This window comes from Heptranchias perlo, chromosome 17 (genome assembly GCF_035084215.1).
Source record: "Heptranchias perlo isolate sHepPer1 chromosome 17, sHepPer1.hap1, whole genome shotgun sequence".
NCBI classification, from domain to species: Eukaryota; Metazoa; Chordata; class Chondrichthyes; order Hexanchiformes; family Hexanchidae; genus Heptranchias; species Heptranchias perlo.
In genome coordinates this window covers 22,610,385-22,632,201 of record NC_090341.1, presented here as the reverse complement: position 1 = coordinate 22,632,201, position 21,817 = coordinate 22,610,385, and the positions used below count along the sequence as shown (strand labels likewise).

The 21,817-nt window shown below is 40.9% G+C and overlaps 1 protein-coding gene across 2 annotated transcripts in view; it reads left to right on the top strand.

The window, feature by feature from the left end:
* The window catches only part of LOC137334163 (constitutive coactivator of PPAR-gamma-like protein 1 homolog), a 96,986-nt gene that overhangs the window by 56,921 nt on the left and 18,248 nt on the right, over positions 1-21,817 (top strand). For both annotated transcript variants that reach the window (XM_067998717.1, XM_067998716.1), the window contains exons 11-13: positions 11,529-11,778; positions 14,944-15,058; positions 18,172-18,381. In XM_067998717.1, the coding sequence (XP_067854818.1) occupies positions 11,529-11,778; positions 14,944-15,058; positions 18,172-18,381 (575 nt within the window). The remainder of the gene's footprint in view (positions 1-11,528; positions 11,779-14,943; positions 15,059-18,171; positions 18,382-21,817) is intronic.

Below are 21,817 nucleotides of genomic sequence, written 5' to 3'. Positions count from 1 at the left end.
CCAAGTGAATTAATTACATAACAAGTTTGATTAAATAAATAAAACAAGTTTAGATAGGGATGGCAGTGCAGGTGGTGTGCTGTAACTGCAGCATGTGGGAGTTTGTGGAGAGCAGCGTGACCCCAGGCAATCACATCTGCAGTAAGTGTCTGCAACTCGAGGAACTTCGGCTCGGTGTTATTGGGCTGGAGTCCGAGGTACAGTCATTGCGATGTATCAGGGAAGGGGAGAGTTATCTAGACACTTTGAGCCAGGAGGCAGTCACAGCGTTAGGTTAGGTAGTGGTTTAGATTTGGTTAGTGGTCAGGGACAGGAGGATGTGACAGCGAGTCAGGCAGGTAAGGGGACCAGCAGTGGAGGAGCCTCAGCCTTTGCCCTTGTCCAACAGATATGAGGTACTTGCCATCTGTATGGATGAGAACAAAGACTGCAGGGAGGATAGGCAAATTGACCACGGCACCGTGGTACAGGAGGGTGTTCAAGTGGGGGGAGCAAAAAGGAATGTGTTAGTGCAAGGGGATAGATACTGTTCTCTGCAGCCACGACCGGAAGTCCCGGAGGCTGTGTTACTTATCCATTGCCAGGGTTAAGGACATCTCTTCACTGCTGGAGAAGAACTTGGAGCATGAGGGGGAGGATCCAGTTGTCATGGTCCACGTAGGAATCAACGATGTAGGTAGAACTAGGAATCAGGTTCTGCTGAGGGAGTTTGAGGAGCTAGGGTCCAAATTAAAAAGCAGAACCTCAAAGGCAATAATCTCTGGATTACTACCTGAGCCACATGCAAATTGGCATAGGGACAAACAGATTAGAGGTTTAAGTGGATGGCTGAAAGAGTGGTGTGGGAGGCACTAGTTCCAGTACTGGGGAAAGAGGGGGCTATTCCGTTGCAACAGGCTCCACTTAAACCGGGCTGGGACCAGTGACCTGACGAATCGAATAACTGGGGCGGTAGATAGGGCTTTGAAATAATAGGGGTCGGAGGGGTGCCGAGGGTTCAGGTAAGGGTAAATTATACGTCTAAAGAGAAAAGTCAAGGCTGTAGGGCAGAGTAGCGATTTGGGTAAAAACAAGAATTATGTGTCAGGAAGGGACAGAGAGTTTAACAAAGGTAATAGGGCATTATTGACCAAGGTCACATCAGGGAAAAATAGTAAAAAGTTAAAATTAAAGGTGCTGAATGCACGAAGCATTTGTAACAAGATAGATGAATTAATGGTACAAATAGAGATTAATGGGTTTGATCCAGCAGCCATTACTGAGACATGGTTGCAGGTGACCAAGGTTGGGAACTAAATTTTTTTTATTCATTCATGGGATGTGGCCGTCGCTGGCTAGGCCAGCATTTATTGCCCATCCCTAATTGCCCTTGAGTAAGGTGGTGGTGAGCCGCCGCCTTAACAACTGAGTGGCTTGCTGGGCCATTTCAGAGTGCAGTTAAGAATCAACCACATTGCTGTGGGTCTGGAGTCGCATATAGGCCAGACCGGGTAAGAATGGCAGGTTTCCTTCCCTAAAGGACATTAGTGGACCAGACTGGTTTTTACAGCAATCCGCTAGTTTCGTGGTCACCATTACTGGTACTGGCTTTTTAAAAATTTTTATTTTTAATTAATTAAATTTAAATTCCCCAGCTGCCGTGGTGGGATTTGATCTCATGTTTCCAGATTATTGGTCTAGGTCTCTGGATTATTGTCCAGTAACATAACCGTAACATTCCAGGGTACTTGACTTTTAGAAAAGATAGGCAAAATGGAAAAGGAGTGGGGTGTGGGGTAGCCCTAATAATAAAGGATGAGATAAAGACAGTAGTGAGAAAGGATCATAGCTCAGAAAATCAGGATGTAGAATCAGTATGGGATGGAATGCATTGAAGATAGTTTTCTAGAACAATATGTCAAGGAACCAACTAGAGAACAGGCTATTTCAGATCTAGTATTGTGTAAAGAGACAGTGTTAATTACTAATCTTATAGTAAAGGATACTCTCTGGTATAGTGATCATAATATGATAGAATTTCATATTGAACTTGAGTGTGATGTAGTTAAGTCCGAAGCAAGGGTCTTACATTTAAACAAAGCCAATTACGTAGGTATGAGGGTCGAGTTGGCTAAGGTAGATTGGGAAATTAGATTAAAAGATATGACGGTAGGTAAGCAATGGTGAACATTTAAAGAAATAATTCATAATTCTCAACGCATATACATTCCCTTGAGGAGTAACAGCTCCACGGGAAAGGTGCTCTAACTGTGGCTAACTAGAGAAATTAAGGATAGTATTAGATTAAAGGAAGAGGCTTACAATGTTGCCAAAAAGAGTAGTAAACCTAAGGATTGGGAGGGTTTTAGAAATCAGCAAAGGATGACCAAGAAATTGATAAAGGGAGAAAATAGAATATGAGAATAAACTAGCAAGAAATATAAAAACAGATTGTAAGAGCTTCAAGTATGTAAAAAGGAAGAGATTAGCACTAGTAAACGTGGGTCCCTTAGAGACAGAGACAGGAGAAATTATAATGGGGAATAAGGAAATGGCAGAGACAAACAAATACTTTGTATCTGTCTTCACAGTAGAAGATACAAAAACATACTGGAAATAGTGGGTCTAATGAGAGTGAGGAACTTAAAGTAATTAAGATTAGTAAAGAAAAAGTCCTGAAGAAATTAAAGGGTCTAAAAGCTGACAAAACCCCATGACCTGATGGTCTCTGTTATAAGCTGGATAGCCCGGTGGTGAAGGATAGAATACCAGAGCCTGGCCTTCAGTTGTTTCCAAGCCTTTATTCACAGAGCTCCACATTACACACACCACACCCTAGATAAGCTCTCTTTTATATATGGATACAAGATAGGCCCAATTGATACACACCACCAGAATACAATTTAACACTAATTGATATAAATCACATGGCTACAATTAACAGCCTACATCCAGGGGTTTTGAAAGAGGTGGCTGCAGAGATAGTGGATGCTTTGGTTTTGATCTTCCAGAATTCCCTAGATTCTGAAATGGTCCCCGTGGATTGGAAGGTAGAAAATGTAACCCCGCTATTCAAGAAAGGAGGGAGAGAGAAAACAAGAAACTGTAGGCCAGTTAGCCTGACATCAGTAGTAGGGAAAATGCTAGAATCTATTATTAAAGACGTGATAACAGGGCACTTAGAAAATCGTAATATGATTAGGCAGGGTCAACTTGGTTTTATGAAAGGGAAATCGTGTTTGAGAAATCTAAGAGTTTTTTTGAGGGTGTAACTAGCAGGGTAAATAAGGGGGGAACCAGTGAATCTAATATATTTGGATTTTCAAAAGGCATTAGATAAGGTGCCACACAAGAGGTTGTTACACAAGATTAAGGCTCATAGGATTGGGGGTAATATATTAGCATGGATTGAGGATTGATTGACGGACAGAAAACAGAGTAGGAATAAACGAGTCATTTTTGGGTTGGCAGGTTGTAACTAGTGGGGTACCGCAAGGATCAGTGCTTGGGCCTCAGCTGTTTACAATATATATCAATGACTTAGATGAGGGGACTGAGTGTAATGTATCTAAGTTTGCTGATGATACAAAGCTAGGTTGGAAAGTAAGTTGGGAGGAGGACGCAAAGAGGGCCACAGGTTAAGTGATTGAGCAAAAAGGTGGCAGATGGAGTTTAATGTGGGGAAATATGAAATTATCCACTTTGGTAGGAAGAATAGAAAAGCAGAATATTTTTTAAAAGGGGAGAGACTCGTAAATGTTGGTAGTCAGAGGGATTTGGGGTCCTTGTACACGAATCACAGAAAGTTAACATGTAGGTACAGCAAGCAATTAGGAAAGCAAATGGTATGTTAGCCTTTATTGAAGGGAGTTGAGGTATAAGAGTAAGGAAGTCTTGCAGCAATCATATAGGGCTTTGGTGAGATCACACCAGAAGTACTGTGTACCGTTTTGGTCTCCTTACCTAAGGAAGGATATACTTGCCTTAGAGGGGGTGCAATGAAGTTTCACTAGATTAGGGTGAGAGGGCTGTCCAGTGAAGAGAGATTGAGTAGAATGGGCCTATATTCTCTGGAATTTCGAAGAATGAGAGGTGATATCATTGAAACCTACAAAATTCTTAGAGGGCTTAACAGGGTAGATGCTGAGAGGCTGTTTCTCCTGGCTGGAAAGTCTAGAACTAGGGGTCATAGTCTCAGGATAAGGGGTCGGCTATTTAGGACTGAGATTAGGAAAATTTTCTTCACTCAGAGGGTTATGAATCTTTGGAATTCTCTACCCCAGAGGGGTAGATGCTCAGTCGTTGAGTATGTTCAAAACTGAGATCAATAGATTTTTGGACACCACGGGAATCGAGGGATATGGGGATTGCGTGGGAATGTTGAGTTGAGGTAAAAGATCAACCATGATCTGATCGAATGGCAGAGCAGCCTCGGGGGGCTGTATGGGCTACTCCTGCTCCTATTTCTTATGTCCTTATACGTCACCTTCAGTCACTCACAGGTCTGTTCTGTTCTTTCTCGCTTTGTAGGAGGAGAGCGCAAAACGTGAGGGAGAGGAGCAGAACTCGAGGTGGTTCACCACATTGTAGAGGTGACAGATGTGGAGGAGGAGTCCTGGTAATAAGTCGGACCATAGCATGCCTATCCTGCGGATGGTTGGTGACAGAACTTCAAATTCTTTCATACGCGTGTTGAATTGATTTTATCAATGATGTAACTGTGGCAGATCTCATTATGGTCATTAGAAAGATTATCACTTTTGCGATAAATCATTAATATCGCTTTCTATTGTCTTCCAGGGCCTTCACATCTTCCTCAAGAATCAGCAGAAACGGAAGAAAGTGATTCCTCAGAGGAGCTCATTTCTTCTGAGGGTGCACCGTCACAGGACGTACACCAATGCTGATACTTTCACTTTGATGGGTCCTGTTAGACAGTTAGTTGCGTTGCCACCTAGTGATTCACCGCTTAGAAGTGAGCATGAGCAGACACTGGTGGCAGCGGCAGCTATGGAGAGTCTGCGTCAGAGGGCGCACTCCTCTCCAAACTCTGCTCAGCTGGATATAGATGCTGAACCCCGGGGTTCATCGTTGAGCTGGAGAATAATAGAGGTGCAGCAGCAACTTTGTGAGTAATGGAAAAAGTGCACACTCTCCACAATAGTGGAGAGGATGAAAGAGTCCAGCTCCATCGCTAATGGATTGGTGGCGCAGCTAAGTGCGAGAATGTCTGCGATGGAGAGAATAGTAGCCTCCATTGAGGTTCAAGCACGACTCTCAAATGAGTCCGTGCAGGCTATGACAACGGCCATGCGGACTCTGGATGCCGACATGTTTGCTTCCTTTTACAGGCAGACAGATAAGTGGCCCTACAATGTGGCACATCTCACCAACCTGCTAGCCAGCAGAGTGATGGGAGTGAATTTGTGCTGGCTCGGGAGAGGGATGATGGCGAAAGAGGGCGTGGAAGTGGGGACTCCAGTCGAAGCTCTCCCACGTCTCACACGTTGCCCCCTCCTCAACCAATACCCGCAATGCTGCTTCCTTTCCCAGTGGCCGAGTCTGCCCCTGTAAAGGTGCAGGTGGAGCAGTCTTCGTCGGAGCCCTCATGGGCTCCAAACCCCAGAGGTCATAGGCCAAGAGCATCTCAGCAGTCAGGGCAGGGATCTGCCAATACCTCTGCTGAAGCCACAGGGGATGCACAAGTAGAAGCGGTAGAATGAGGAAGGCTAAGCAATTATAATTCACCAAGGGTATGCATAAGGTTGTTTGACGAACTGTCATGTTGTTAATTCATATTTTTTTTTGTTATGGCGCATTAAATGTAATCATTATCACCACCACTGCCACGTCTTGGCCATTATTGAGTCCCTTTTGTGAATTTGCCCTTTCATGTGCTTCATCTTGAATGCCAAGACATGATGTCACCCATTGGGCGTGTGTGCAATGGGTGTACGCGTGGTTGAAGGACTGCTTTGTGCAAAGGTGGGGGGAGGTTGGTGGTGGTGGTTGTTGTTCCAGGCAGTCTGAGTATATCAAAGTCTTCAATTTGCATTTCTCATCTTTAGAACCTGTTAAGGGGATTCCAGACATCACGGGCAGCAATGTGCGTAGCTGCTCTGGTGATGGGTTCCCAATCTTCATTTTTCTCCTCCTCTGATGTACTGTGGAATAGATCCATTGCGGCCCCATCCTGATCTTGTCAGTTTGGGGGGCTCCAAAATATAGATAGATTTAACTGAACATAAGAATTCTCAGTCTCAACAAAGAAATCTCAGCCTAAACACAAAGAACTCCCAGCCAAACATATGTCTGAGAGAACTGAGTGCTCAGCTGCAATACCTCACCTTTTATTGAGATGTGCCAATCGTTGGTTTAAAGGGCCAAATGAGCTTCGGCTGTAACTCGCCTCCATTTCAATGGGGTGTTTCAGAAGCCACGGAAAACATGTTCAGGAGTAGTTAAATCTGTTTCTGTTGCAGAATCCACAATAAGTGTTTCAACTATCTGAATTGGCCCTTCAAATATCGGCCCGCTGGCTTTAAGTGGAGACGGGACTTCCAAGTTTCCGTTGTGTGCACATGTCCGATCGCGCCTGGGTTAAACCCAGAAGTGGGCATGTTGGAGCTGGGATGCGATCCCGTCCAAAAAGCTGCTACTTTAACCTCCACCCTGCCCCCAACCCACCCGTTCTTGGGGGTTAAAATTACCCCCCATGACTCTCCAGTTTGTGAATCACATCTGTTTTCAAGGAAGATCAAAGAAAGTCTTTCAGTAGCTCTTTTAGAATGAAGTTTGAAATGACTTGAACAGTATCTTTTTTTCTCAGACCGAATGAAGTAACATCAGTGCCAAGGTGGACACACTGTGTTGGGTTATGTGAAGCTCTTTCAGTAGCTCTTTATAAATCCTGCAGCTGAGTTAATGAGCAATTCCAAACATTAACTTGTAAGTTTTCACCGGTAAGAGAACTGCAATCTAGACAAATGGCCATCCGAATCTACCTTGAGGATACACTTCAGACCCGCACTTGTGGATAATTTAGAAATGTGGCAGATAAGCCACTTGAAGTCTGACTAACACAGTGAGAAATGTAACTGCATTTAACTTCCAGCATCGGCATGAAACCTGCTGATGAAACTTCTGGTTCATGAGGACTCCTGGCTGTGGATCTCCAAAGGTGCATTGATAATGCAAGTTTACCATTGGAAAACAATTTTGGTTTCAAACCAACATTAAATTTTCAAAGTAAGTCTCAAGTTTTGGTCCAACCTGACTCCAGAGAAAAGTGGAGTGAGACTCCCTTGTGGATGGAGTCTCCCACTGCTTATGTTTGATGCCGCTTGGAGTGTAAATCCAATATAGTGTCAAACCTGGTTATATAGTATTCAATTGGACTCCCCACCCGGAGGTTCTTTTTAAACCTATTCCACCTTAATTAAAATGTTGAGAGTAGGAATTCTCTTTTCCCCATTTTCTCAACATTTATATTTTTAAAACTGTCGGGAGAGTGTTCTGCTTGTGTATGTATCCAGGCAGTTGACAAGCAATATATGCATGGTTCTGCCTTACTGGAACCCAGACTGCAGCTTCTGGTCTCAGTCCAGCAGTTATGGCTTAAATACATCTTAAGATGCATGACAATATTTAGTTCATTGTAGCCAAAATATGTGTCCGAGGAATTCTCCCTCTAAGATCAAAATGTACAGTTACCACGTCAGACTGTACCTTGAGTACAGTAAGCAGATCTGGTTGCCAAGAAACAAGGAAGACATTCAAGCTCTAGTGGCAGTGCAGAGAAGATCAACGCGTTTGATCCCTAGTGCCAAGTGATTAAGTTATAAGGAAAGGCCAGAGAAACTTGGACTTTACAACCTGGAAAGGAGTTGTCAGAAAGGTGATCTTAGAGGTATATAAAACAGTTATAGAAATGGAAAAGGTTAATCTGGAATGCTACTTTAATTTAAATCGTATGAGTAGGATAAGAGTTCACAGTTTCAAAATAGTTATGCAGACAACAACGCTGGAATCGTTCAAGAAATCATTAAATGCAGCAATGAGGAGGGACTGTGTGGTCTTTCTGGATGGATGACTTATGATGGGCCAATTGGCCTTAATTATCCATAATTATCTTGTGATATCAAACTTCACTTCGGTGAGAAATTCTTTGGGGGCCAAATTCACGAACTGTCCACAAAATAGGAACAAATTATCGAGACTATTTAAGGGCTTATGAAGCAGAGTTCCACAATGAAGTCATAGATTTCCCCCAAGATGAAGCAGGGTTTGTATCGTGAGGTCAAAGCTGCTTCAGTGCATGATTCAAGTATCACCAGTCAGGCCAACTAATATGCTAATTAAGGTTAGAGTGCTAATACAGCTTTACAACCCAGAACTTCCAATGATACAAGGCAAATTTTGCTTTTAATTTTATCAGAGCTAAGATAACCTAGTAGGGGCAGATAATAAGCTTATCAGATATGTTAGTGGTGCAATAGCAAGGTTATTTCCAAAATGAAGGGATGTTGCGTCCTCAGTAATAAAGTATGTCTTCACCAAGCCTTTGAAAATACACTGAGATAGTGCCAGAAGGCCATGAGCAGTGTTGTTTTGACTCCAAACCTGACCTTGGTGATTTAAAAAAAAATCAAGGTGGGCACACTATTAATTCATTCAAGTAGCTTACCCAGGAAATTAACATGAAGTGTGCTCATTTTCACCAAGCTATTGGAAAGTTACAGATTGATCCTCTGGTTCAAGGTGGTGGGTACCTAATACCAGTACTGCCCTTTGGAGCAGACTGTGCTCCTAGAAATAGGCATTGATTAATCTTGCCCACCTACATTTGGAAGAATTGTATATCTACGATTAGCTGGAGAGCTGGTTCAGAGGATGAGACCGCCAATGGAGTTAAGAGATCCATTTTCTGGACAGTGGCTGTCTAAATGCAGCGGGCGACCTCAAGTGAACCTGAAGAAATTTCAGTTAGAACTTTACTTTTATGGCACTGTTCTTAGGTTTAATATGTTATAAGTTTTGCATTTGTGTATTTCCTGTCAACTTTTTCCATTATAAATTTCTGTGACCACATTAATAACAGAAACTGACTATGTAAACTTGTAATTGCATTTTATCTCTTTATCCCTCCCCTCCCCCAAAGTAGGGGTGCTGCAGCACCACCATATGCAGGAAGATGTGATTATAGTGTGACCAGTTTACATAAGCAGTTTCCATTATAAATGTGGATATAAGAATGGATATAATGAAGATAAGGACAGAATGCAGGACTTTAAAATAGAGACTGAATGACATCTGTGCACCTTGATTCAATTATCCCCCAGCCTCCAATCAGAGATGACCTGAAGACTACACTTGGTCTTGACTCCCTGTCTGTAAGCCTCAGAGAATTGACAAGTTAGAGTAAAATTTCTTGGTTTTGCTGAAATACCTGACACTTTATTGCAGTTGTGTGCTGCAGAATAGCAGGAATTTAGCAATAACTAGAGGGGGGAAAGCTGGTAAATATGGTAACTGTGTACATGTCCAGCTCAAATCAGCCGTGCCTCCAAGTATTGTTAAATGGCTACCCCTCCTTAAGTCTCTGCCTGGAGAGCGTCTTTCTGGGACCTCCACCGTCCGACTGTTGGATGCTGTGTTGGAGGAGTTTGCGGATGATGCTGACCGGGTTGAGAGGAAAATGGTTGAAGTGGAGAGGGATAAGTAACATTACTCAAGTTATAGTATCTATAGCAGAACAGCAGAACTATAAAAATTACATTTTTTCTGACACAAGCTACTGCTGCTATTTTGTTTTGTTGGATGCATGTATGTTTATAATATCAGTCTCCCATGTCATTGCATGTGGGGAATCAAGGCCAAGTCCTGGGTTCGCGGATGGGGGATAATTGGACCAGGGCATGCATGATGTATTTCAGTCGCCATTTTAAAGTCTATTCTGTTATTTTTATATTTCCACTATAAGTTCCTATGTCCACATTTATAATGAAAGCTGCTTATATAAACTTGTCATACCGTAATTAGGTTCTCCTGTCAGTGGTAACACGGCAGCACCTCCACATAGTGGAGAGGGGTGCTATTACACCCTGACAAGTTCACATAGGTGGTTTCCATTATAAATTTGGATGCAGGGATTTATAATGGAAAAAGTGACAAGTATGTGCAGATATAAGACTTTAAATATATAACTAGTCAATTGCCCGTGGCTTTGCCCACAATAAATCAAGTTAAAGTGAATTTCCTTCAGAGTGCATTAGTGATGCTGCAATCAGTGCGTAGAGCTCTGACCCACTTATATCACTGTATATAGATCTGACCCGTTTATAACAATATAAAGCTCTCTTTCTCCTCCCTTCTCTCCAGCCCCCGCCCCCAATGTAGTTGATCCTACCCCATGGGTATGGTAACTCCCTTATGCACAGCTACTCTCAGTTGCTAGATTTCAGACTGATATCCGGCATTCATGTTTTTTTTTGGTTTTTGATAGCTGTAAAGCAGGGCCAATATTTAAATGATTAAACATTGCACCACAGAACTCCAGTGGCTCAAAATGGAGCTAAAGCTAAATAATTAATAACTTAGACCACAGAGCTCCCGTCGCTCGCAGCATTCAGGGTTCCACAGAACAAGGCCAGGAAGATATGGTTCTGCAGTCTGGTATCCATTCCACGCAACCAACACACAGTCCCCATCACACAGCCAGTCTCATGGCTGCACCCATGACCTTGCTGACTGCCTGATTCCTCTTGGGTCACAAAGCTACACTGAGCGGGGCAGCCTCAGATATGCCTAAACTGGAACTGTGAGTGGTGAGTGAGGCAGAGTGTGATGACCCAATGGCTGAAAAATTCAAAATGTGTTTTAGTATTTAAAAACAAAACATAGAAGTGAGAGTGCTAAACTTAAAAATTTACAAAGGAATATTTATTTTAAATAAAATGTTTAGGGGTTCACAGCAGGCCATGGTAAAGGGAGGAAGGACAGGCTGATACCTGCCAAAAGTGGCAAATTTAAAACTATTAAGATACTTTCGGGTTAAAGAAAGTTTTAAAATTTGAAAACTAAAAGAAATTTAAAACTAAGGTTTAAGATGACTCAAGCTGAGGTGAAAAATCCCTGCAAACACCAAGATGGTGGGTAAGCTGGCAGAGAAAGTTCATAAAGCACAGCCACCCAGGCTTGTGCACTGAGCGTGATAAGTTTACATAGATGAATCCCATATTAAATGTGGACACAAGAAATTATAAGGAAAAAAGTTGTTACAAAAAGAGGACATCAAGAAGTCATGTGGTGCAACCAGGAAGTGAGTTCATATTTTTTTAGTATAGATAGATATAATGTGTATGTGCGTAGTGTTCATTTGTGCCTTGGGAGTTGCATGTTGCCTTCATTACAATAATGAAATGCATTAGTTTTTCTAATGGAACTTTAAAACAATGTTGCAAGTTGTTGTCATTAGGAAATAAAATAAGATCTCAAACCAATAAAATGTATTGTCCAGAGAATTCAGTCAATCTTATTGTATTTTTCAGTTCCCCCTGTTTTAGTTAAGGAGTGGGCTGCCTACAAGGGGAAATCTCCCCAGACTCCAGAACTGGTAGAAGCACTTGCTTTTAGAGAGTGGACATGTCCCAACTTAAAGAAGTTATGGCTGGGAAAAGCCGTGGAGGATAAAAACAGAAGAATGAGGGCATTTCTTGCCTGCATGAGATCAGACACACCAGCAATGCTTAATCCTTCAAATGTCCCAACGCATCTTCTGGTTCTTTGCTGTGTGTTACGGTAAGTGAAATGCAGACAATAACAGTGAAAGAGAACAGATTGATTTTTTTTATATAGCATTTGAGAGTAAATTTTTGTATAGTGATAAGTGCCCCCATAAGTAAAATTTGAATATGTGCATTTCTAAAATATAATTGAATTAATAGGATTATGAATAACCTTTTTCTTAATCTTTGAAGATTTTCATAGTTTTTTTTGTTCTGTTCAGTATTTTGTTTCAAAAAATGGTAGAATGCAGAATGAAGTGTGGAGTCTAATTCTTTGCAATACACAAACATATGCTCTTTGCAGGGTACAACATATTCTGAGAAAAAACGTAACCCATGTGGTTACCCGTTTCATTTTCTTGCCTATTAAATTATGAAAATGTTTGAGATTCCATTTTAAAAATTGGGATCCAAAAATAGTAAGATTATTTCTACTGGTAGGTGAATCAGTACTAAGGGAACAAAAACTCAAGATTCGAAGCTTAAACAAGGAGGTAAGATATTTTCCTGCAAATAGCTATTACATTGTGGAATACATTAACACATTGGCTTTTGAAGTGAAGTCAACATGTAAGAGAGAATTAAATTATTACTTAGTAAAATAATTAAGGTTACGGGGAAAGAACAGGGAAGTGGGATTATATTTGAAAGCTCCATTGTACAGCTAGCATAGACATAATTGACCAAATTTGTTACATTGTGCTTTGAAATTTCTATGTTTCTATAATTTTGTTCCTATAAACTGCATGTTTTTATATTAGTATAAAGATTATTTATAAGATTTTTCACCCTGTTAAAAGACTTGTGATGTTTAGGCTGTGTCATTATCGAAACCTAAAAAATTTATGGCACAGAAGGAGGCCCATTGGCCCTTCGTGTTTGTGCCGGTTGAAATAGAGCTACCCAGCCTAATCCCACTTTCCAGCACTTGGTCCGTAGCCTTACAGGTTATGGCACCTCAAGAGTGCGTATCCAAGTACTTTGAAATTTGATGAGGGTTTCTGCCTCTACCCCTCTTTCAGGCAGTGAGTTCCAGACCCCTACCACTCTCTGGGTGAAAACATTTGTCCTCCGCTCCCCTCTAATCTTTCTACCAATTACTTTAAATCTATGCCCCTTGGTTATTGGCCTCTTTGCCAAGGGAAATAGGTCCTCTTTGCCCACTCTACCTAGGCCCCTCATAATTTTATACACCTCAAATAAATCACCCGTCAGCCTCCTTTGCTCCAAAGAAAACAACGTCAGCCTAGCCAATCTTTCCTCATAGCTAAAATTCTCCAGTCCTGGCAACATCCTTGTAAATCTCCTCTGTACCTTCTCTAGTGCAATCACATCTTTCCTGTAATGTGGTGACCAGAACTGTACGCAGTACTCAAGCTGTGGCCTAACTAAAGTTTAACACACTTCTAGCAATAACCTCCCTGCTCTTATATTCTATACCTCGGCTAATTAAGGCAAGTATCCCATATGCCTTCTTAACCACCTTATCTACCTGTCCTGCTACGTTCAGGGATCTGTGGACATGCACTCCAAGGTCCTTCACTTTCTCCACACCTTTCAGTATCCTCCCATTTATTTCCTTGCCTTGGTTGACCTCCCCAAATGCATTAACTCACCCTTTTTTTTATTTATTCGTTTGTGGGATGTGGGCGTCGCTGGCGAGGCTGGCATTTATTGCCCATCCCTAATTGCCCTTCAGAAGGTGGATTGAATTCCATTTGTCACTTTTCTGCCCAACTGACCAGTTCATTGAGATCTTCCTGCAATCTACAGCTTTCCCCCTCACTGTCAACCACTATCGGCCAATTTTTGTATTATCTGCAAACTTCTCAATCATGCTAAATCATTTAAGTCTAAATCATTAATATATACCACAAAAAGCAATGGACCTAGTACTGAGCCCTGCGGAAACCCACTGGAAACAGCCTCCCAGTCACAAAAATACCCGTCGACCATTACCCTTTGCTTCCTACCACTGAGCCAATTTTGGATCCAATTTGCCAATTTGCCACTTTCCCTTGAATCCCATGTGCTTTTACTTTTTTGATCAGTCTGCCATGTAGGACCTTGTCAAAAGCCTTGCTAAAATCCACGTAGACTACGTTAAACGTGTTACCCTCATTGACCCTCCTTGTTACCTCCTCAAAAAATTCACTCAAGTTAGTCAGACAAGACCTTCCCTTGAAACATCCACATTGACTGTCCTTGATTAATCCATGTCTTTCTAAATGACGGTTTATACTGACCCTCAGAATTGATTCCAATAATTTGTCCACCACCAAGGTTAGACTGACTGGCCCGTAATTACTAGGTCTATCCTTTTCTCCCTTTTTAAACAACGGTACAACGTTAGCAGTCCTCCAATCCTCCGGCACCATGCCTGTAGCCAGGGAGGATCGGAAAATGATGGTCAGAGCTCCGCTATTTCCTCCCTTGCTTCTTTTAACAGCCTGGGATACATTTCATCCAGGCCTGGCGACTTATCAATTTTCAAAAATGCTAATCCCCTTAATACTTCCTCTCTCACTATGTTTATCCCATCCAATATTTCACACTCCTCCTCCTTAACTACAATCTCTGCATCGTTCCTCTCTTTTGTGAAGACCGACACAAAGTATTTATTAAGAATATGTTCCCATTGTTTTTTGTTTTTTTTCCTTTTGCAGTGTTCTTATTTCATTCTGGTGTCTTGGATAATTTTTACAAATGGAAATGCAGTGAAAATACTTACTAAATGTTGTACAAATATTGGTGGTCACAAGAATGTTTAGAAACAAGTCATTTGGCCCACAAGGCTTTTTCTATTTCCCTAAATCCCATCAACTTGTCTTCTCGCCATATTCCTCAATCACCTTTCTACAAGAACATCAAATGCCTCTTGAACTGATAAACTATTTACTTCAATTTTTGTGCACTGACAACTTCTTCTGAAAGACTATATATAAATTTAGATTTCGTAACATCATGAGTGGTTAGTTAGATTATGGTTAGAGGTGTATGTATATTTTTGTTTAAAATGTTGCCCTAAGAAAGCAGCCTTAAAAAAAAAAACACACACACAATAATTTGTATTTATTTATCTACATTTGGATGGAATGTCATTGTGTTTAAATAGTGTGATCTGATTTTAAAATTAACTAAAAGCTGAAAGAGTATGTGTTTGTACATCCCTTTATAGCTACTTGTTGCAGTGGCCAGGAGTAAGGATCCTGCGTCGCCATGAACTTGATGCATTCCTTGCACAGGCTTTATCTCCTAAACTTTATGAACCAGATCAGCTGCAGGAGCTTAAGGTAATCACAATTACTAATTCTGTTAAAGTTGGATGGAAACAAAAGGGATTTGATGAAGCTGAAATTGTTTCTTTTTATTTTGCAATATGTTAGTCTGTTTATTTTCATAGGATGAAATGTAAATAGTAAATTATTTTGCCATTTACTTGAGTAAGATGGTGAAGGAGCTAGTGCTGAATACAACTGAATGGAACCTACCAAAGTTTATTTGAAATTGAAGTTAGGGGCCTGGAGTTTTCTCCATGGGCGCTACCTGGAGGTTGCACCTGAAATTGGGCCTGAAGCTGCACCCATTTTGCCAATGTCAAATTACGCCCAAGTATCCACCCATTCTCATTAGAATACGTCCGAACTTTAAATGGGCCTAAATCAGCGTAAACAATCAGGGTCCTAGGAAATGCTAAACCCACACCAACATATTTCTTCTTTGAGTCTTGAAATTTAAGTTGCAACTCATTTAACCATCATACATGCACATCAGGCACAGCATGTTTGAGAACCTACAATTGAGAAAGCTTTTCAATTTTTAATGTGACTTATACTTGTACCATAAAAATCCATCAGAAGGAACAGATAATACAGAGCAGGTCTCAGTGAGGATAAATGTTTTAAAGATGCTCAAAAACTTGCAATTAAAAGACCAGAAAAATGATTTTGTTTCCTGCTGCGCCTGAAAACCTGGTCACAAAGTTGAGAGACCCCCGAACAAGCGCAATTGGAGGATACTCTCATTTGAGAGTCGGGGAAGTGTCCAGTTTTGTGGGCAGAGATTCGCCCAGAAGGAGGGTTTTGTGGATCGATGTAAAAAATCGAGGAGTCTTGGGTGTATTGTAGTTACACGTGTAACTCACTTATACCCAAAATTCTGCAAACTTTTAAGCAAAGTAATTTGGGCGAAAATGTGGAGGGAACCCCAGGCCAGGAAGTTTAGCTGTTTTTCAGAATGAATATCTGTTACTTTATTATATCATCATATGCATCTCGAATGATCAGCTCCATATGTCATACAGAGACATACAGCCTGTTGTCTAGTCACTGCTTCAGCTGGCAACTAAATGCAGTCAGTGCAGTTTGAATCATTTTCTACATGAAATGTAATGAAATAATGTTGAAAAGCTTGCAGTTGTATATAGTTAATGTTTTGAAGGCTACCTGATAGCTAAAACAGCAGTGCAAAATTCACAACTACAGGGTCACAGGTTTTGTGTCCTGGAGGTGCCTTTCATTAATTTTGTCAGTTCTTAGATGGCTGGCTAACTAAACTCAGTGCTACACTTTCCACATTGTCTAGCTCCTTTTGCTTAAGTCATGCCCTCTGCCAGCCAATCCTGTTGTTTGATGGCAAGCACGTTGACAAGAGACCTGCTGGAGAAGAAAATTGTAAAGGATAAAATTTCGAATAGGCTAATCTTGAATTTTCTGAAGTAGTAATGAAAGGCATTTTTTGTTCTACCAAGCTTGTGGTTTGGATAGTTTCCTCCTAAAATGGCTTTTATCTTGTCCACATTTAATCAGCCAATCGCAGATGTGGTAATAACAGAAAATCAAGTAAATACTAATTTTTTTAACAAAAATGAAAGCAAATCCTTTGAGGCACTATGACTAGAAATCTACATTGAAATAACCTGAACTCATACTGTGGGCCCTAATTAATGTTGGCCATGGCAGTTGTGTGTAAGGGGACATTCACAGGGGGACAGAGGGGTGAAGGATAAGCCTTCCCCCTTAAAAGGTTTTCAAAAAATAAAGGACTTCTCCAGTGAAGTAGAAAAGCTTGCATTATTTAAATGCCAAACATTGCTTGTGTAAGTGCTGTTCTCTGTTTAAATAATGGATCATACACCAACTGGTGTGGGGCACAGTGCCCACCTACCTTGGATTTGTAAGTTGCGAGAACTGCAGCAAAGGTAAGTACAGATTGACAGCAAGCATTACAGAAATAGCATAAAGTGTTACTAACAGGAAATGCACGCTTGTGCAAAACTTATAGATGTATGCTGAGAACATCTTTAGTTGTGATATGTACTGTAATTTTTGCATATAACACACCATTCTGTCAAAAAAAAATTCCCACATGACACACCTGAGTTTTAGGCTCACTCTTCAATGTCAAGTGGTATGACTGCTATGAAAAGATTATGATGCATATGCTTAATCACTTTTCTGTGGGATTTATGTCAGTGGAAGTTAATGTTAATTACAAAATACAAAGCAAACATGAGGTTTTAAAGTTTCCTTAAATTTTCTTCTGAAACTGCTTTTTCTTAAAATTTCACTTAAATTTCATTCTTTAGCTGAGGTTATGGTTGTGCAGAGGTTTTGGTTACTTGACTAGTAATCCAGAGGCCTGGACAAATAATCCAGATAACATGAGTTCAGATCCCACCATGGCAGTTTAAGAATTTTATTTCCAAATTTTTTAAAACTGAAGTAAAGAAAAAAGCTGATATCAGTATCAGCTGCCGGTTTGCTATAAAATCCCAACTGATTCATAAATGTCCTTTGGGAAAGAAAACCTGCTGTCCTTACCCAGTTTACTCTATATGCACAAATGTGTTTGACATTTAACTGCCCTCTGTAGTGGCCTAGCAAGCCACTCAGTTGTATTAAAAAAAACACTACACACAGTGGTTTGAGAAGAAGGCCCACCACCGCCTGCTCAGGGCAACTAGGAATGGGCAATAATTGCTGGTCTTGCCGGCAACGCCCACATCCTGAGAATGAATTTTTAAAATCTTAGAATGAGGCACCAACCTAGTGAAGCTACTACACAGGGCTACCTGTAAACACCAAAAGCAGCGGGCTAAGTCATCTCAACATCAATGGATCAGAGCGAAGCTCTGCATCCATACCACATTCAGTCAAGAATATGTGGTGGACAACCAGACAACTAATAGGAGGAGGAAGCTCCATGAACATACCCATCCTCTATCATGGTGGAGCCCTGCACGTGAGTGCAAGAAGTAAAGCTGCAGTGTTTGTAAACACCTTCAGCCAAAAGTGCTGAGTGGGCGATCCCGTTGGCCTCCTCCGGAGATCCCTATTATCATAGATTTCATTGTCCAGCCAATATGGTTCACATTTATAGATTATTCCTGTGTTTTTTTTTGCAGATTGAAAGCCTGGATCCCCGTGGTATCCAACTTGGAGCACTATTTATGAGTGGGGTTGATATGGCACTTTTTGCAAATGATGCATGTGGGCAGCCAATCCCATGGGAGCACTGTTGTCCATGGATGTACTTTGATGGCAAGCTTTTCCAAAGTAAGCTTATAAAAGTGAGCCGGGAAAAGGTGCCCTTGATTGACCTCTGCGATGGTCAGGTACGATTGTAATAAAAGTGCGGTGTGTAACTTTTACACATTTTAACAATGTATGAATAAAAAGTAATTACATTTAAATTATTGATTAGAATAGTTTGATTTCATTTGGCGATTTATATTATGGTATATTCCTTATTACTCCCATAGATAATGCAACGAGGCTGAATAGATCAGCTTTAGAAAATAAATACTAGTAATAGTTTAATGTTTTAATTGCATCTGTTTAAACAATACTAGAGATAATTCTGAACAATTCACATTTGTTTAATCTGATGCAATACAAAATGCAGAATGTAGGATTTGCTGCTGCTCCCTTAAAGCTTCAGTGCAAAAATGTACTGTTGTGTGTACTCAGCCAGCTACATCAGAATAATCAACAACTCTTGGGCTGAACTCAATTGAGCCAAGGTGGGGGAAATTGACCAGGGTTACTGCTTTTGATTGCTGTCCAGTGATCTCTTGGAGTGAGTGAATGAACGTTTGTGTGGGCATTTGGTGAGGACCAGATTAAGCCTGTGCACCAATGAACAGCCGACCAGTACTTGCTATCTAAACTTGCTCATAAAGATGTCCCTTGATCTAAGTACTGGAGGGCTGTAAGCATCTGCAAAACTACATGATGCACCACTTTCATTTGAGGTGAGCAAAATTATCACTGGTACATTTTGTATGTGCATTCTAAAAAAGGTTGTTCATGATGTACAAACAAACTGTTTGTTAAATATCTTGGCAGTTTTTTTTTCTTGCGTCTTGTCAATTTTCTTAATGTGCTTTGGTCTACTGTTTTCTCAAGCAGATGAAATGAAAGCTACAAATTAATTGTTTAAGAAATTAACTGGATATACTTAACCCAGAGCTGTATTAAGGCAGTGGTTCCCAAACTGGGTGGGGGGGGGGGGTGGCGGGGTGGCACGAGAAGGACACCAACTGTTACACACTAACAGGTAATGCATGCAATGAGTATGTTCTCCATTGGTGGTGCTGTAGCACTCACCTCAACTCTTGGGCTGATTCCCAACAGCTCTCCAAAACTTGAACGACTCCTGAAAACAGTTCCATCTTACAGGTATTTTCAATACTCCTGCGTTTAAATGTGTTTCTTTCAGTTCAAAAAATAAGTTGTTTGCCTTCTGGTCTGTGCTTCTGTGCAGCATCAATTTCTTATTGGAAGTACTCATGAGCCATGGGGGCCCCTGCTGCTTTGGGGTAATAAATAAATAGCAGCAAGTCAGTGACCACTCGACTCTGCTTCAAAAAGTTGCTAAATGGTTCTTTGCCCCGAGTTCTGCGGAGCATTTTTTTTGTCCCTGCATTGAACTGCTCATGAGCCCATGGATCCTCGTGATGTGTAGAGGGAATGGATAAATAGCCCTCTTAAAGACAAGTCTAGGCCTCAACAATTACTTAATTGACCAGTGCTCTGCACCTTTCTGGAAAGTTTATTTTGCCCTGCTTGGATTTCATGTAGTTGCTTGCTTGGCGGCACCTTAAATTGAGTATTAAATTAATAATAGCATTCGCACACTTGGATCCTTGATGTTTTGCAGAGCAAGAATAATCTTATATTTTACCTCCAAAGCAACGCACAATTCATTACTCCCTGTTTTTCCTCCCCCCAGCCCCGGAAACAACCTGACCACAGGCCTATTCTAGTCCTGTCTGCAGAAGATTGTTCACCCTGCACGCAGCTTGCATCCCTTACCCAAAGAGAGGACAAGACTGCACTTTTCCTTTTAGTTGAAGTTGCTTATGTTTGTCATAGTGGTCTGGAAATTCCTTGGATCTGTTCACACTTCACTGATGTTACTTCACCAGAAGTGTGGCTGAGTTTCCGCTACGTTTCTAGCAAAGTATCTCCACTGAAGCATGAGCAGATCCAAGGAATTTCCTGGCCCGTGAGCTCTAATGATATGACTGGAGTTCATATTAAAGCTCAAAAGCGTTAGGAAGCAGAGTTAAAACTGTTAAAGTGACAAACTGCTGAAGTATTCTGGGTTACCAGCTACATCTACGCTAACATTAATTATGCAAAAATACTTTCTTAGAAGAGGGATTTGCATGAGACATGAAACTATGAAGGGGGCTCAGCGAAAATAGATTGGGAACCTCTTTTAGGGTGATGGACCAACAGACTGTGCCACAAACTACTAAGATGTGGACGTCCCAATTTTAACCAGGTGCAGACAAGTTATTTTCCTATGGAAAGGGAGAGAAAAATTAGTGGTTGACCCATGGTGCTCTTGTGCACCTTCCAGCAGTTATTTGGACCATGATGTTAAGCAAATACTTCTAAATACAATATTTGTTTTAGTACAGTGGAGTCTGCTGAAAGGAATAATTCATTTTCCAACAAAACTTGTTTATCCAGGCAACATGACTGTTTCTGCTCAAACTAACTGAATTCTGTCTTAAACCATCATTGCAATTGACAGCTCGAATTTAGCTTTATTATGGTGATTTGCTGCTAAATCCCGTGACCAGTTCCCGCATCCTGCCTTCTGAAACTCATGCTGTAGAACATCGCAGTTTAGGCAAGTTAGTGCTCTGATTGTCATGCTATTCCGTAATCTCTTCAGAGGACGTGTTCGATGGTAGAAAACAGTGGTTGGGAGAGCTGGTAGGGCCTCACACTAATTGAACAACTGACTTTTAAAAAAAAATTCATTCTTCGGATGTGGGCATTGCTGGCAAGGCTGGCATTTATTGCCCATTCCTAGTTGCCCTAGCGGTTTTGATATAGCTGAATGGCTTGCTAGGCCACTTTAGAGGGCAGTTGAGAGTCAACCACGATGGTGTGGGTCTGAATTAGGATTATGACATGTCTAGGCTATTCATTTTGTTTAAATACCGTGGAAAACATTTGGAGATCAAAAAAAATAATTTGTGTAGTGATACTTAATAGAATCTTACAGCACAGAAGGAGGCCATTCAGCCCATCGTGCCTGTGCCATCTCTTTGAAAGAGCTATCCAATTAGTCCCACTCTCCCTGCAAATTTTTCCTTTTTTAAGCATATAGTCAATTCCCTTTTGAAAGTTACAATTGAACCTGTTTCCACCACCTATTCAGGCACTGGATTCCAGATATTAAGAATTTGGCTAAGTGCGCTTCACTGCACTGTAATTTTCTGTATTAATTTCTTTTTGCTTAATTATGTTGATGGGCCTTTTTGCACAGTATTTCAGGTTTTCAATCTTTTCCAGTGTAATCAGTTGACAAATCGAAAAGTAACTAGGCTTGACCTCCTTATGCTGGCATTATATGAAGTTTAACTGTATAAATTTGCCTTAACGGTCTACAGTTTCTGCACTAAATATATTCGGTTTGTAGAAATAATAATGTCGACTGTGTTGGTCTTAAACGTTTTAAAATAGTCAAAAATAATAAATTGCAATGTTATTTAAAATATTTAAGGCATATAAATTTTGACATGCAAG